Source organism: Rhinolophus sinicus, linkage group LG14, assembly GCF_036562045.2.
Source record: "Rhinolophus sinicus isolate RSC01 linkage group LG14, ASM3656204v1, whole genome shotgun sequence".
In the NCBI taxonomy this organism is placed as follows: Eukaryota; Metazoa; Chordata; class Mammalia; order Chiroptera; family Rhinolophidae; genus Rhinolophus; species Rhinolophus sinicus.
The window spans coordinates 13842778-13859996 of record NC_133763.1 but is presented as its reverse complement, the minus strand read 5'-3'; the positions used below and the strand labels follow the sequence as shown (position 1 = coordinate 13859996).

The 17219-nt window shown below is 41.3% G+C and overlaps 1 protein-coding gene across 11 annotated transcripts in view; it reads right to left on the bottom strand.

Annotated features, from left to right (window-relative positions):
• PDE7A (phosphodiesterase 7A) overlaps nt 1-17219 on the bottom strand; it is a 97491-nt gene that overhangs the window by 5298 nt on the left and 74974 nt on the right. For 5 of the 11 annotated variants that reach the window (XR_012491762.1, XR_012491763.1, XR_012491764.1 and 2 more), the window contains exons 8-16: nt 15122-15253; nt 14814-14905; nt 12506-12650; nt 11838-11934; nt 11112-11192; nt 7219-7486; nt 4770-5019; nt 3260-4691; nt 461-649 (exon numbers count right to left, since the gene is read on the bottom strand). Coding sequence is in view for 3 of the 11 variants with exons in the window: in XM_019710689.2 (XP_019566248.1) it covers nt 7302-7486; nt 11112-11192; nt 11838-11934; nt 12506-12650; nt 14814-14905; nt 15122-15253 (732 nt within the window). In the remaining 8 variants the exon portion in view is untranslated. Of the gene's footprint in view, nt 1-460; nt 650-3259; nt 4692-4769; nt 5020-5718; nt 7487-11111; nt 11193-11837; nt 11935-12505; nt 12651-14813; nt 14906-15121; nt 15254-17219 lie in introns of those variants that run through there. The other 6 variants (XM_019710689.2, XM_074318927.1, XR_002135765.2 and 3 more) reach the window with 5 other exon arrangements.

Sequence of the window (17219 nt, the reverse complement as noted above, 5' to 3'; positions counted from 1 at the left end):
CACCTCTCATTTACCTTTCTGTTCAAGGAATTTCAGCATTAAAAGAAAAGGCCGTCACTTGGGATGCATTTCCTCAGGGTTCAAGTCTATAATCTACCTCTGCAATTGGTGAAATCTATTTTTCCGGCTTCCTCAACACCCATCTCATTCAGTTTCTGGTTGTCACAATCAACACAATATCTGATGTGAAAGATCTTAAAAATAGTTAAGCTCTGCATTTTATAGCTGAGGCTTAAAACGTTAAGTAACTGGTATAACGTTTTGTCTACAATGATTCTGAGTAGTGCAGGGACTCACTTATGTACCTAGTGTGCATCAGGGGCACTGGGCATGGAGTTACACACAAGCCGTGTGTGACCTCAGCCACGTCACACCTCTGTTAAAATGGGAATACTGCTCAGCTCAAAAATTTGTTGAAGACTAAGTGAAATAATGATTTTGTGCTAAATAAGTTACTTACGTCACTTTACATGAGGTCACTGTAGTTCCCAATAGACTGACGTCTCCCGGGACCCATGGCGGGGCCCCGGCACCTGCACAGGCTCGGGGCGTTCAGCGCTGGCGCTTAGTCTGTACTTCGGTTGTCTCCCGTCACAGGCTCTTCTGTAGAAAATCCTGTCCTCTTGCTGTATTAAGAGTTCCTGTGAGTCTAATTGGTAAAGAAGATGACATGAGGTAACAACTACCAAAAACAAATTCCTTTTGATAACTAATCCCAAAATAGAAGTTCTCTCTGGGTTAGAATTTGGCAGATCGAAGTTTAAACTTTCAGGAGTTAACCCAGGAAAGTCAGCCCTGGGATTGTCGGGCAGAACGAGACACGTGGTTTTATGACAGAATATCACTGTTCCTGAGTCCTTCCCCTTCTCAAATGAGAGATTCGACATTCTTCTTAGCTATCCCACTGAACCTGTTATTATTCTTTTTAGTTTCTCCTCGTGAGCCTTGTACGCAGGCTAGTTCTCTACTGGATATTTCCTCTGAGACAGTCCTAATCTACTTCATATGGGCTAGAAACCTGACTGTTCCTATAGCTGGCATTTCTCAAACTTTCTCCTCTGGTAAATTCTCCAGCCTTTTCCAAAGGTCACAGTGTAACAGACATTTTCAAGAAGGTAAATGGTACGAGAACCCCACTAGTGCCTCCCATTCCATAGCAAACAGCTATGGCTACGTAGGCCAGTCCCTCACAAGTGCTCTCTTCCTGGCTGGAAAAGCCTTAATTTGGGGAGAAAGGCCCACTCTTCATACCAGGACCTAGTGGTGGTAGGAAGTCTGCTGCTGCCTGCGGCCATCGCATTGGGCCAGTCGTGCTTTTTATCAAAGGTGAAAGAGGATGAGAACCAGACTGCTGGGAGGTGATCTGAATCACTGGGGTAGAGAAGTACCCCGGACTGATCTCGGGGGTCAGGTCACCCCGATACTCCTCAGCCCAACTCACTGCCCAGCACCTGGTAATGCTCAAGGACACGGCCTTGAGGACCTGGTCCCGTCAGGTTCCAGTCCAGGAACTGGGACAGGAAACCTGGAGAGAGGCAGCTGTCACCTGGAGCTCAAATAAGGGCGTTGTGAGGTACAGGCGTACCCCGAGCGGTTTATACAAACGTTAGGAGGAAATAGGCCAGTGATCTGGCACTTAACAGTCAATACATTATCTTACTTTTCGGAAACACATTTTACAGGTTAGGAAGCTACTAGAGAGATTAGGTAACTTCCCCAAGGACCCACGGCTAATGTCTGACAAATGAACACTTATTAGGTTGGTGCAAAAGTAATTGCGGTTTAAAATGCTAAAAATAATTGCAAAAGCCACAATTACTTTTGCACCAACCTAATAAAAAAGATACTACGCTCCACTGCCTCCCTAAGGCAGAGGAGACGAGTTACGGAGGAGCAGGAGTGGGAGAAGCAAGCAGATGTGGCAGGAAGCTACCTTTCAGTGATTAGACCGGGTCATGCTCTGCAGCCCTCACCAGGGTTTGTCTCTGTTGTCACGAAGGTGAATCCTCATGATAAAGCCCCCAGTTAACCTGAAATAATCTGAGTCCGTCCCGATAATGGAAAAAGCTAACCCCCTATTTTGTGATGATTCCTAGATGGAAATTGAAAAGTTCTGTTTTCTGCCAATGTTCGACTAGGTACATTAAACATTCCTTTGAGATACTTCCTTCCAAAAACTTAAATATATACCTTATAACATAAGATATCATGCAGCCTCCTGATTCTTTATAGGATATGGCTCAATGATAAACACATTTGTGCTCAAAGCATCTCACAGCATCATGGTAGAGAAAACCCATTTTGTATCCTTCCTACAACTAGTAACCCAACAAAGGTTCCTCTGCTCAACACACTCGCAGCCTGAGATCTACACACGGGTACATCCCAAGGTGCGCGGAGGCGGAGGGGACGCAGGACGCGAGGACCAGGGACAGGCCGGCAGCCCCAGCTAACATGGTCGGTAGGGGTGGAGTTGTAAGGGTGGCCTGGCGGGGGGCACGGGGGTACAAGCAGCACTGGCTTCCTGACATTTCCCTCCTGATTGCAGACGGGCCCAGTAGCAGCGGCGGAAATGCATCCACTGCCTCTGACCACGGGGAACCAGGTAACAGCGCTGCGGGTTCGCAAACCCGCCCCCCACAATCCTTCAGCACAGTAGTGGCGCCCCTGACCACAGGGGTGCAAGTAACGCAGGTATAACAAAAAGTTGTCTACAGCACCATCTACTGGGGAACAAAAGAAAGACCTAATTAACCTGCTGAGTTAAAATCAAAACAGCACCTAAAGTTGCTCACTGCAGAGAAACACATCAAGCACCATGAATCACCAAGGTAACAGAAAAAGACAGTTCTCTAGCAACCAAACGCAAAGTCGTGGGTAAACTGATCTTGACCTAAATGATGGAGAATTCAAAATCTCAGTCATGAAGAAACTCGGTGAAATACAAGAAAACTCTGAAAGGCAGTTGATGAGCTCAGGAATAAAATTAACCAACAGGAATACTTTGTGAAAGATTGAAACTATAAAAAAACCAAATTCTAGAGCTGAAGGACTCAATGCATGATGAGATGGAGAATGCATTAGAAAGCACTGCAAATCGAGCAAATTGGGAGAGAACGAACTGAACCATTCATTGTAAACAACAGCCCAAAACCTTACATTCATGTTGTACAATATGAAAACCTGCCATATTGATTAACAAACATTCTGTCACCCACACATTTTGAGAACAGAGACCATGTTTTATAATTTTTAATACCTTTATTGCATCCAGCGCAGGGCTCTGTACCCAACAGGAACTCGGATATTGCTCACCACGTAACTTCAGCCCAGTTTTAATAAAATTTCTCTTCATGATAGACTGATAGCTAAAAAGGAAACACATAATTAAAACTCCAAGTTACCAGTTCAACAAGCATTTATTGATGGTCCAATTTACACTAGCCCTATGTTGAGCACAAGGTGGAGACCTGCTGTGTACCCCCTCTCAGCGCGCCCCCAAGTGTGGTCATTCTACCTACAGCCCAAGACCTTTGGGGGCCTTCCAAACCCCAGGTCCCTGCAGACCCTTAGCAAGTGAGGAATGGCTCAGACTAGGCCTCGCTCATTCCGCACAACCATTGTTCCACCTGTAAGCTGATGCAATGGTGAGTCATACGCACGTTTACGTAAAAGCATTCCTGAATGCAGGGCAGCGATTGGTCACTGTGTACCTTCCCAAGCAGGAGATACTGCTGGCAGGGAATTTAAAATACTTATACATTTTTAAAAATACATATGAAAACACTGTAAATCTCTGATGTGCAAGTTTTATGAAAGCTTTAAGAGCCAAAAAGGCATTTTGGAAAAAGAGACTGTTACGAAATCTTCAAAGAATTCCTAACACCTCTAACCTGTATGTCAGGTACAAATATGTCTGCAAAGGACATAAAATATTTACTTCTTTTATACAGGGAATCATGAACCGTCACATTTACAGAGTACAAACACTGCCCAGGAACCACACTTTTTCCCACTAAGCTAAGGCTGGCCAACATTTTCTCTGCAAAGACTTCACCCCCAGAGCAGAGATGCACCCCCCGCCCCGCCCCCGACAGAAGTGGGACCTGGAGCCCCACTGGGCTGCTACCTGTGCAATCATTCTCTGAAGTCTCCTGTTTTATCTTAAAAATTCATGTGAAGTTTGCATTGTGTTCCATAATATCTAACTACTTATTTTAAATGTGATCTAAATTATTGAACTGTTGACTCAAATTTTCATAGAAAATTCATGTTCAAGGAATACAGGTCCTATTTAAAAAGCAGAGCCAGAGGCAGTGATTCCCACATAACACGTAAGGAAAAACAATGGGCTTATTATACGTGTAGGCAGGAAATGGGGGCAGTCTGAGGAGTCTCCCCCCCCCTCTCCCCCCAAGAATGGAAATAAGACAATCCTCTCTGAGCATCAAATAAGACACAGAGTGAGTGGCCAAGAGCAGAAGCAGCAGCCACACCGCAGCTGGAGCCCGGGCGGCTCAGACACACGAGGCTACAGGTACTGACGTGGATTGAAGCCAATGAGAAGCTGACATGGACAAGCAGCAGCTGGCAGGGTCCCCAGCATCGTCCAGGGGAGCAGGGAGCCTGGTTCGGCGAGCGGGAGCATCCGCGGGGAGGCGGGTCCCAGTCGGCTTCCCAAGAAGATCTGCCTAAAGGAGAGAATGATTGACAGTTCTGTTTCTAACTAAATTGAAATAATCACACTTGACAAACATCAGTTACTGCACCTGGTCAAGGTGAGCTGGCTATGAGCTAGTCTCTCCCATGCGCTGTCATACGAGGTCTCTGAGCTTGGAAAGAAAGGTCTTTATCACACTCCGGAAGCATCCGATTGGCCAAGGTGATGCCACCACATACGAGGGGCCAGTTGGCCTTTCCCAGGTGACACACAGCTCTGCCATCACTGGACTTCTACATCCACTGTCCAATACGGAGCCACTTGCCACGTGTGGATACTGGACACTTGAAACGTGGCTGCTGTAAGTGTAAAGTACATACTGGATTGCAAAGACTTTGTACCAAAAACAATGTAAAACATCTCAATTGTTTTTTCATAATGACTACATATTGAAATGATTATGCTACATACATACATACATACATACATGGTATTAAAATTAATTCCATCTGGTTTTTGTCTCCTTTTTTAAATGTGGCTACTAGGAAGTTGAAAATCACTTCTGTGGCTCACATATATTCTATTGGATGTCACTCTTCTATGCAAATAACATGTTTGATTTAAAGTCTGTACTGCATCCCTTCTAATGAATTGGACTTGGGAAGATACAGAAGATGCCCAGCGGTACCTTCCTTGCATTGGTATCAACCAAGAATTAAGTGGCCATTTCTTATTACTTTAAAAAGGCCAGTACAGTTACTAGTCTTTTAGTACGTGCAAGAGGTGCAATTTCCAACCGTGGGGATGAAAGGCTGGGCTCCACCAAGTGTTAGCAGGACGCTGAGCAAACTGTGACCTGGGCCTCAGCCTGCTCACTCCGGAGCTCTTGGTAGTGGACCCCCCCAGGGCGGGGCCTGCACCCAGCTTGGCCTGAATAAATAAATACCTGAGGAGTGAATGCTAGAGCCAAGGAGCTACACCTTTGATTTCCTAGTAATTTAGCATTATGATTTCCAGAGGGTTGAATTATAAGGTGAGGTAAATATCAAAGATAAAAATGTGAAAAGATAGGTTTTTATTCATCAAAAGTTAACAGCAACAGGCACATATTAAAATGAGTATGGCAAAGCCTTTTACAAATGGCTTTACACTCAAGCTTTCTCCCAAGAAAATGGCTGTTGCAACAAACTGTAAACATAATTAATAAACAGTCTTTTACAGTAACAAGGGAAATACAATTGAACTAAAAGAAAGCACCAGTTTCTCTTAAAACCAGATTACAGTTGTGCTTACTATACATAAAACAATTTGAAACAAATTACAAAAGTGGAATGTTTTAAGTTTAAAATTAGTCCTTAGATTTTGTCCTAGAAAACATCTGTTCACATCAAAAGGCCCATCAAAGGGTAACGTTTCATCAAAGGGAGGGACGAAAAAACAATGCACTTTTTTTCAAATCAAAACAAGAAGTTTGGTCACTTAGCTTTGTGCATAGTTTAAGGCAACTGGAGCAATCTTACAGCTTACCTACCTTCCCCTCCCCCAAGGGTGGCTGCTCACCGTCACATTCTAAAATAATAAATAGAAGCTTACAGTTCAGATCCTTTCCCATGTGGATAAATAGAACAACACATGCACGCACACACACCATCCATTCACACACGACACACCTCACTCACTGCAGCGAAAGGGACTTCCGTACCCTTGCTCAAAGGACACACTTCCCCATCCCATTTATTTCAGATTGGCAAATACCCTGAGCTGATTATGGTGTTTTAAACATTCCACCTTTTCTTGCATGTGCAGGTCAAGTGTACAGTAGTGAAAACAACATGCAATGTCTTCACTGCAGAATCATAATACAGCTAGGACACTGGCGTTCTTCCCCTCCCGCCCCACATTAAAAACGAATAGTTAAAAAAAAAATTGCATTGCCAAGCAGCACTGGAGTGAAAGCCTGGCGGGACTCTGAGAATGCACAGTTTCCAGTGCACGAAAGAAAACGAGCGAACGGGGCTTTGGTGGCATCCAAAGGAGAAAAAAAGGCAAACCGGGGGGAAGAGCTGCAGTTTACAGTTTGATCTTAAAATTCTTAGTGGTTCCTTCACAATTATGCTCCAAGGCAAATTTAGAACCAGTATTTCAGAGTTGATATGTAAACATCGAGTCTTGCCAGAGGCAGCAGAGGCTGGGCACTTCACATTTCCATTTTCTCAGAGAGAACTTAGTGGAAGGTACAGACACACAATGTTGCATCAGACTGGTGAAATTCCAAGAGATTTCTGCTGAAAGGTTCAGTTCAAGTTTCATGGTTCGAAGGATAAATGCTTTGAGAAACACGTGGCACGCCGCAAAACCTCCTTGGCTACTCCTGCATTCAGTCCCGCTGGGCTTTGCATATTCAAGGTTTCATGTGAAAGCCAAGTGCATATTGCTCTAAGTTCAGGTCTTAAATTAAAAAGTGGGTTCCAATGATCCAACAGAGGAAATCTTGGGACATAAATAATGCTGGCATCATTCCCTTCGCAACCTTGGCAGTCAAGAGTAAGTTCTCTCACCTCACGAACCCATGTCACATTTCCAAACCCTCCGGGAGTCTGTCCCACTGGTTCTGGGTTATGATAACCGATTTTTCCTGAGGTCATAACTGTGAGTTCAACTCCTCAAACGTCGCGTCAGTGTCCTCACTGCTGGCCTGTTCTCTCTGCAGTCCCTTCCAGCTGGCTTTGTTCAGCCCCACGTGTCCCAGCATCGTCTGGGACAGCCTGGTGTTGGAAAACCGGGCCCATTCTGTGAATAAAGGCTCCACTAGGTAAGTCATAAAACCTGGAGGAAGTAAGAGAAAACGTTATCAACGTATGTCCTGAAACTTTATCTTTAAAACATCTACACAGTTTACTCCCTTATGTCCTGTTCCAATATTACCTAAACCTTATTTTTCAAAAGTTCTAATATATGTGTGTGGCAATTTCTGTATCTTTGAAGAACCTATTCAAGTACCTCGATGGAACCTGGAGAAGAGGTGACCTGACACACTTCTCCACCTTTTCTGACGGTTCCTCCCAGCCGCACAACCACCTCCCTTTACTTCAGCAAACAGTGGCCGTATGGACTCCCGGGGACACAGGGCATAACTCCATTCCAGGGGCAGCTCCCGTGACACAGCTGGAGGCTAAGAGGGCATCCCCTCCAGGACAGTGGGGACAAAGCATGAACTGAAGGGGACCTGGGGATGGTTTCCCGCTTGATACCCGCAGGGATGGAATCTTCACACCTGGTCATGACTACAATTAGCCGTATCATTTAGCTCAGAATTTATAAAGCCAAAGCTCGTGACAAAAATTATGAGTCTAAACAGAACAAAGGAGATTCGTCAATTATTAATGTGAACATTAGAAGTATACCAGGGCCCTACTTTAGAAACAATTCATATGACTGATCCCCCTTAATTCAGTCGGAAAAGGAAGATGAGTAATTTCAGGACAGTTTGCACCGTTAGGCTGCACAGCACTCGAGCACCCCACATCTGACGTAACACGAGAGCATCACGCAGGGTGAAAAGCAGCCTCCTAGGAAGTACCTGAGCAATCAAATCTCATATATTAGGAGAAACGAATAATATTATCTTCCTGACTTTGGATCTGTGAAGGACAGGGGAAATTTACAAACTGTATCACTGCTCCTATAAACCAGTTTTTAAATTTTCAGCAGCTCCAAAACATTGTCTTTGCAGTAAAAGACCATGTTGACCACAGACAACAGGTTCCATACAGACAACAGGTTCCATGCATCCAACAAAACAATCTCACAGAAATTAAAGCAGGCAGCACCCACTACTTTTGATTAGAAAAGTCACCTATGGTCTAATGGTTGAATTTCTCAAGTGTACAAATTGTGGCATCTGAAATAGTATTAGGTTGGTGCAGAAGTAATTGCGGTTTAAAAGGTTAAAAACAACTGCAAAAACCGCAATTACTTGTGCACCAATCATAGCTCCGACGTCAGAATAAGGCTTCTTTCTTTCGTTTCCTCCACACAGACTAGCTGAGAAGCTATATATCCACGCACTGTCCTAGGCGGCTGGGGATAGAGCAGTAAAGGGGACGGGTCTGCCCTCAAGGAGCAACATTCTGTGAGGGGAAAGAGGTAGCAAACAGACGACCTTGCGGCATGAGGGACACAGCAGCTCTTTGGCAGCTGTGCCCATACCCACGTGACAGGCTGGCCGACCAGCCAAAGCCCCGTCTTTTCCAGGTGCCAGTTAGCACGAGCAGCTGGACCTCGTTACAGCTTTTACACGACTCATCTTATTTGACTCTCTATTGTTCCAACTGGTTGCGAGCTTTTGGACCCTGCCTCTAACATCCAACAACTATCGCTTCTGGCTCTATAACAACCTAAAATTTCTTTTAGGTCTCAAGTACCTGGTAAAAATGACTAGGCCGGGCCACCCTGCACCCCTCGAGGGCAGGACTCTGCCCATCAGCTGCTCCGGCCCCTGGGAACCCACGTAACTGACGTGGCCACGCGCTCCCTCTTATCCCCAGACACCACCTGCTCAAGTGCCTGCTCTCAGCCCGCACACGACATTCTTGTGCCCTGAAACTACTGTTCCCACCAAAGAAACTATCGATTCCACACGGCTCCTGCTTACTGACCTCTATGCTGGCTCCGAGTACTCACTGCGTAGTGTCGTCTTTAGTCTAATGGGCACGTGATTTACCCCAGAAATAGCAACTTTCCCAGCCCCTTTCCAGATAGTGCCTGATGTCAGAAAGACCAACGCCTGCGAACTGCATGGCCTGGGCAAAGCTTCTGGAAAAGAACCCTAGCAGCGCGTGTGTCCGAGGTGCTTGTGAGGAGACGCCAGCTACTACCATGGCTCAGCTTGTCTCTGCCCCTCTGACCACCAGGCTAGAACTGTCCAGCCCTGACAACATCTACGGGCTGAGATGAACAGTTTAAGGGATCCAACTCCTTTTTTCTTCTAAAAACTGCAATTTCTAAAAACCTCATCTGTAAATTCTCCCGTTAATCTGGGGGTAATTTACTCAGGAAAAGACACTGAAAGTAGCTGGAGTGATTTCCTAACCTCAGCCTCCCTGGCCCGTGCGAGCAACTCGCGGACACAGCGTTTCCACACCATTTCTACAGGTCTGCGCGCCGCCCCGCAGGCCGGACCTTCACCCCCTTATCCTTCCGCAGGCAAGTCAGTTACCACCCACCGTCTTCCACCTGGGGAGCCTTTGCAATTACAAGATAAGAATTATACCGGGGGTGCCAAAAAAATGTATGCACATGACTTCTATTCATCTTTTGTTATCAGAATATATTGAGTATTACAGTTTTAATAGTTTTTCCTTTCTTAAAATGTGTACGTTTTGGCACCCTCCCTATTTCTGAATCTGACCCCACAGAACAGTCTTCTTTTCAGAGACCTGCGCTCCTCTGAATTCCTAAGGACTTATCTTTCTGAAGTCTGTACACATTTTACTATGTTCAACCTAATTCTCAAAGGCTCTGACACCAGCCACCCAAATCACATCCTTCCTTCAGCACCTGCTGAGTTACCCCTCCCGTCGGTGACTTTCCATTCAAGCCCCACACAACCTATCCCAGTCGGCTTTCCATCGGAAGCTCTTCTACCGCAAAGCTCACAGCACCCTCCATGCTTTCTCTAGGGCCCCACAGAGTTCTCAGGTGCCCCTTGCTTCCAGGCGCAGCGCTCGGCCTCAGGAATACCCCAGCAAGGGAAAGGCAACGACCCGACAGCTGTGAGACGCATCTGGAAGCCTGGAAGGGAGTGACTAGCTCTGCCTGGAGAGTCGGGTGGCTTCTGGAGGACACGGCATTTGAGGTGAAGCTTCAAGGAGTATGTCATGCGGATGGGAAGGGCCAGCAAGGTAAAGAGTGAAGAAGCTCCTGTGAATTTGGGGAACACTAAAGGGGCCCAAGGTGCTGTAGGAATAAGGGGAAGTTGTTGGGGAGAAGACTAAAGGGACAATTCAAGGCTAGTTACAAGAGGCCTGTGCAAGATGTGGAGGAATTGGACCTAATAGACAGGCCGCGATAAAAGAGAAGTCAGCAATAGTGCCAACTGTCCACATTATAATCGTGCTCAGGGGTCACCGTTTTCATTTTCAATGGCAGCCCCAGAAATACGCAAAGGAGGCTTCCACGTGGGCAAATAATGAATTCTTTCAGTTTTAGAACACAAAGTGACTGCTATTAGCTCTGCAAAAATTATGCTTTTTAGGACCTACGATCATATGAAAATAAATTATAAGGGCAAAAAAAAAAGGGAAAAAGAAGAGTAAAATTTTTAATTATTTAAAAAATAGAAATCAGCATAATTTTAATATTTGTATTTCAAATGTGTATCTCTCTTCTTGATAAAATTAAAACCAGCAGCATTTTTCTAACCAGCCCACATCTAAGTCTGTATAGTTACCAATCTGGATGTTGGCAATCGATTCGCTGTGACGATCACAGAGTGGGCTCACACCTAAATGATACTTCTTTTCTATATCTCCTAGAAGTTATAAAAACAGAGAATTATTAACGTGGCACACACCTATTGGTTAAATATGTAAGTAAAGTCTTTATCTTACCTGTAAATCCCTTAGGAACAACATAACATCCTTAATCCTAAGAGGACAGCTTCTAAATGAGTTCTTTAACTTACTCAAACACGGAAAAGGTAGCCAAGCTAATACCCTATTCTAAATGGAGTAGGTGGAAAGCTTTTACTAGGTGTCACCCCAAGACTGTAACTCTGTCAGGATTTTAATTTAAAACTTAGATTTCTAAAAGGAACATGCGTGAAGTGACGATCTGGTTTCTGTCTTTAAACCATGAAAATGTCTTTCACGTTCAGACAGCCATGACCTCCGCACAGAACAAGGAAGGAGCAAGGTCAGGGAAATCTTTCTGTTCAGGACAATTTCCAACCTGACCTATGACTACTCACAAGTGAACACAGACACACCTGATGGTTTCAAAAGAGAACTGGTCATTTCAACACAGCTGCTCAATTCGTACATTACTGCTTATGTGTGCATCTACTATAAACTGTCACTGAAAATATCAAAGTCCTGTAAATGTCCGAGTTATTTCATTTATATGATGCTAATAAATGAACTGAATCGATTAAGTATCACTCAATACTGGAACTTGCCTTGATGGAAGAATTCCTCGGTTACTTTCTCACTCCACTGCTTGCTTAATTCCCAGGTCCGACATGGGTTACAAATATCAGCACATTTCAAAGCCATCTAGCAAACAAAACATTAAAATTGTTTTAAGAAAGAAAGTAAAATTTCAATTGTACTCTTAAAGTGGTAATATACTCTTAAAGTGGTAAAAAGAACACTTAAAACAATATTGCAACAGAAAATTCAGTTTTTATATTAATTTTATAAAACTATTAGATCTACCAATCATTTTTGCAGGAATGCTGAAAGGCTGCTAACTTAATTGTACATGCTTGATAATACCAAAGAGCCAAGCACGGGACTGGATTAACCATACTCGTAAGCCATAAATAAATCATCCAATTCTTTCATTTTTTAATATGAGAACTTATTAAAATAAAATGCTATGAGTCGACTGGGACCCTAATCTTGCAAAAGCTGTTTTTGTTAGAAATCTCCAGTATGAGAAATACAAAAGTGTTTTCCTAGGGAACAAGTTCTCCTTCTAGAAAGTATTTTATGAATGGAAGGAAACTGCATAGCTTTCTGTCAAGATTTAACCACTCTGGAAACTACACTGGAATATTTCATTTTTATTCTACTAGTCACATGATTTGCCCTAGAAATACAATCTTTCCAAGTTCCATTTTACCTGTAAAACCAAATGCCTATGTCTGGCATCTTTTAGGCATAAGTCTCCTCTATCCAAATGGGACCTAAACAACGACAGATACTCATTTTGGCGACTGATGTCTGTGGCTAGTATCAAAGCACCTATCTGAGTCTCCATTTGTTGCCTGGAATTAGAAAAATGAAAGAGAAAACACAAGACTTTCACTTAAACAGTTACTTCTTGATTCTTTTTCCTTAAACTTAATACTCAGAAAGCTTTACAGAGCCGTAATATATTCTAATTGCCATTCAACTTTTAACCTATGACAAAAAATGAATTTTAAAGAATGCATTAAAAAACTACTAAAATAATCAAAACTAAAAGACAGTATGTAGGAAAATACCAATATGCAAACATTCCCAAAAGAGTGCATTTATTTTGTCAGCCAAGGTGGAATTATTTGCCTTAAAAAAAAAAAATCTATATAGGATTGCTATATAATTCTTTGCTAGGATGTGCTGAGGGTAAACATCTTTGGTTTGTTTTTTGGTGCCTGAGATCTGAAAGGCAGAAGGAAGGTTCCCATAGAGGAAGAAGAGCACATTCAACAACTGACTCCTGCAGACATTTTGACTAAGAGGCCTGATTAAATCCTGATGAATTCCACCAAATGGTCTAATAAAATTTAGATTCAACTATACGTATAGTTGAATATTGTACAAAGTTGTATATGTAGTTGAATAGCTGTATATGTATATTCCGGAATCAATCAGTTATCTATAAGACTATCCAAATTTTCTGGAAGGGAAAAGGAAACATGTTAATGTAAATAACAAATACATGAAATTTTAAAAACCGTCTCAAGTCAAATAACAAGAGAAATAAACGTTTACAAAAATTCCTGCCTCTTGTTTCATTAGTCTGTAGCAAACATTATCGGTGTATAATGATCAGAAAGAGCTGTCAATGGAGTAAAACACTTACAATACTGAATATTAACTGAAACCCTAAATAAAATATAAAGGAATGCTACTGTGTAGTGTTCCTGGTTTTCAGTTTTTATTTGTATTAAATCTGAGAATTCAATGGGGTTAATCAAATGCAAAACATGGTGAAAAGGGAGTAACAAAGCAAACATTTTAATCTATCTTAATCAAGAAAAACAATTTATATATGCAAACACTGTACAGTTTAAGCAATTTTTATATTTGTACTACAGCAAGAAACAATTTTACTTACCAGAAGTATTGTCATAACTCCAAATGGTATCCATGAATAAAGATTTAAAAAAATAAAAAATAAAGTCCAGCTTTTTTCTTATGCCCATTACATAAAACACTTAATTTTTTTTTATAAAGTTATTTTAAATCATGGAAGGGAAAAAGGAAAGAACAATGACAGTAACTTAAAAGTTAATACCCAAACATTTTTATGCCTCACCTTTTTTTAGAATTAGATGGTTTATATCCACTTACATGGTTTTATTAAGTACATCTTTCTCTCAGTGAGGCATTCATTTTTAAAAGCTTTTGTTTGTGGACCAATGACATAGGAATTTGTTAACGACCACCATAATATTGGGTTCAGTTACATTAATGCTTTTTATTAGGCTTTCAAATGGCCTACTTAACATTAAATAATCTATTCTAAAAAAAAAAATTAGTGTTTTCTGTTCTTTCCATCATTATTTTATCCAGAAGTGACTCCAGGACTATCCTGTTGAGGCTATAAAGAGCATTCTTTTTACTTTTCAGTTTTGAAAACTGCCTGAAACAGATTTTAACGAGTCTATTTATTATATAGAATGTTTACTTCCTATCTAATTTATACTCACAACTTAAGGTTTTATTCAAATTAGCATAAATGGAAATATGTAATACTACCGTGTTTCCCTGAAAATAAGACCTAGCTGGACAATGAGCTCTAATGCGTCTTTTGGAGCAAAAATTAATATAAGACCCGGGTCTTACATCAGCTCCAAAAGACACATTACAGCTGATTGTCCGGCTAAGTCTTATTTTTGGGGAAACACGGTATAGATATAAATAAACAATAATCTATGACTGAGCCATGGTGTATTTGGAGTGAATTTTATAGTACTCAAATCTATGGAATAATCCTTCATAGTAATTCACTACAAAATACCACTGACTACACTGTAGAATAAGTTCAAATTACTACAATTTTGATATAAATTTGTAAAATAAAATAATTTACCCACTAAATTTAAGAAAAGTTGAAAACTGTGTAACACCTAAATAATGTAATTTTTAAAACTTTTAAAATTGTTTTGCCAACTTAATTTTCATAGTTCACAGGAAATAAAATTTGTCTTAATCCAACCTACCTGCTTTCTAATGGCATATGTGAGAATAAACCGGATTCTCTCAATAATCCCACTGCAGATCTCCAGTGGTGATTTTCCAGTACTGAGGTATTCTACAAGAAAGGGCATATCTGAGTTATTTAATGGTAAGCCTCTTTCTGAACATAAAGAATTGTTTGGGGTGGAAAAAAAAGAATTTAGAAGTAATATCAACCTGGTTAAATCCTAACCTTCAATGAGCATTTGTTTACCACTTTCACTTTCTTAAAAGCATATAACATTTTCTAGAAAGCAAGACTATTAAATTTTGATGATGAAATTACACTAACCTTGTATAAAGTTGCCAAGTAATGGTTAGTTTTAATAAGGAAAGGTTGATTGACACCTGGATGGTCCAGATCATGAGTGGCAGCTGCAATTAAGCTCAGCAAGATGTCCCAAGGAGTTACAGAACTGGCAAGCTAGAATTGACAACAGGATCTAATTACAGACATATCTGAAATCAATTCTGTACCACTACAACCGTTTGGAACAGGCCCACATCATAGCGTCAACATCTCCTCCCGCTCTGTGTTGCTCAGACTGTTCAGTAAGGCCCCTGAGGGCCTGCCTGGTGCGGGTCTCACGACACTGGGGAAGCAGCCACTGTCCTTGCCCACAGAGAGTCCACGGACCCCACCTTACACTGCTTCCTCTGAAACGAGCTTAACTCAAATGGCAGGTCAAGTACAAACCATCTTTTTGAGAGAGAATGGCTTTAAAACAACACACACAGGTGTGCGGATTTTTATTACTGTAGCCACTACCAAACAGAGAAGACCTATAAGGCTTAAAAAAAAATCATTGTGTTAAGTCCAACAATTGCTCAACAAAATGGTTCCTGGATTTCAATTAAGAATCTAAAGTGCAAGGTTATCTCTGAGATCCTAATTTAAGGAAGCCACTAAGTAGTCATGGAGCAGAAGTTTATGTCAAGTCTATAATAAAATCCTCTCCCAGAAGATACATTCAGAACAGTGTAAATAGTGTAACCAGGTCAGAAAAAGCATCTTTTAAATATTACTCTCAATAATCATTATCTGATAAAGTAATCAAAATAAAGAAGTTTATTACCTGATGGTTTTAATGACAGAAACAATCACCTTGAGTACATCACCTGCCTGTCACATATCACCTCTCTCTTCATGTTCTGGCCAAGTCCTGCTCATCTTCTAAGGCCCAAACCCACTGAACACCCTCCCCCGTCCTCTGCCTCCAGGTCCTTCCCCAGCAGATGACTGGTTTGTGTTCCTACAGCACTTCACATGTCCTGCCATAAATACTCGGCACAGCACACTTTTATTTAGCTTTACATTAGGGCAGCACTCTCTAAATTTGTATGATCCGCGCCCTCGCAGTAAAAACTTTTCACATACACCAGCAATATAGGTATATTTATAGATTATGCTACTCAACTAACATATATTGCACATGATAAAACAAAGATGAAAACTGAAGAATTCTTGAATATGAGCATTTTAAAAAAACACATTTTGATTCAAATTCTAATATTTTCTTGCTATGCCAGAATGTATCTTTTTCCACGCCCTGTGTCAAGTTCATCTCAGGCTGGGGAAAAAAAAAATCACTAAGGGTTTGAATTCCCTCGAAATGATAAACTGTTTGAAGGCAGATAATGCGTGTTATTTCTTTTTGTATTACCTATAACTGGTATATGGAGAAGCTCAATGAACGGGGAGAAGATGGTGAAGAAAATCATTTCCTCTTTAGGATATGCAAAAGCAGTTTTAAAAAGACAGCTTTTTAAAAGCACTGCTTACTAATCAAGAGGAACAGAAGGCATACGAAATGCAGCGTCCTGCTCATAAAGTAACCTCCTCGTTCCCCGACATATAAATGTGTGGGGATGGCTGTCGATATCTTAATGGGTTTTATAAAGCAAATTATAAAAGTGTTATACTCGTATTTTTATAACTTAAACAGAGGGGAAGTGGCAGAAGAATGTACCATCGTGGGACAATCCAATAACCCAGAATTACTTATTTTTAAAAAATTAATGTATGATTATACATGACATCAAACAACTTTAAGTAGATTAAAGAGCGAACCATTAAAAATAGAAACATGAGAAGAAACAACTGAATATTTAAAAGTTCTGTGAAGGGAAAGTAAGTTCTAAGTTTGAAAACAAATCATGACTGCAAAAAAAAAAATTTCTGAATAATAATGCAACACTTCTGCTTGTAAAGTAGTATCTTTCATCAGAAAACTATAAAAGCTTTATAACAAAGACAAGGATGTCAATGACATTAACACAAAAATTTTAAGTAAATTAAAGGGAAATGTTATTTCCGTTCCTGTGATTATATCTGGTAATACCTGACAGTAAACAAAAGTTGTATGAAGAAGAAACTGCAAACCACTTAA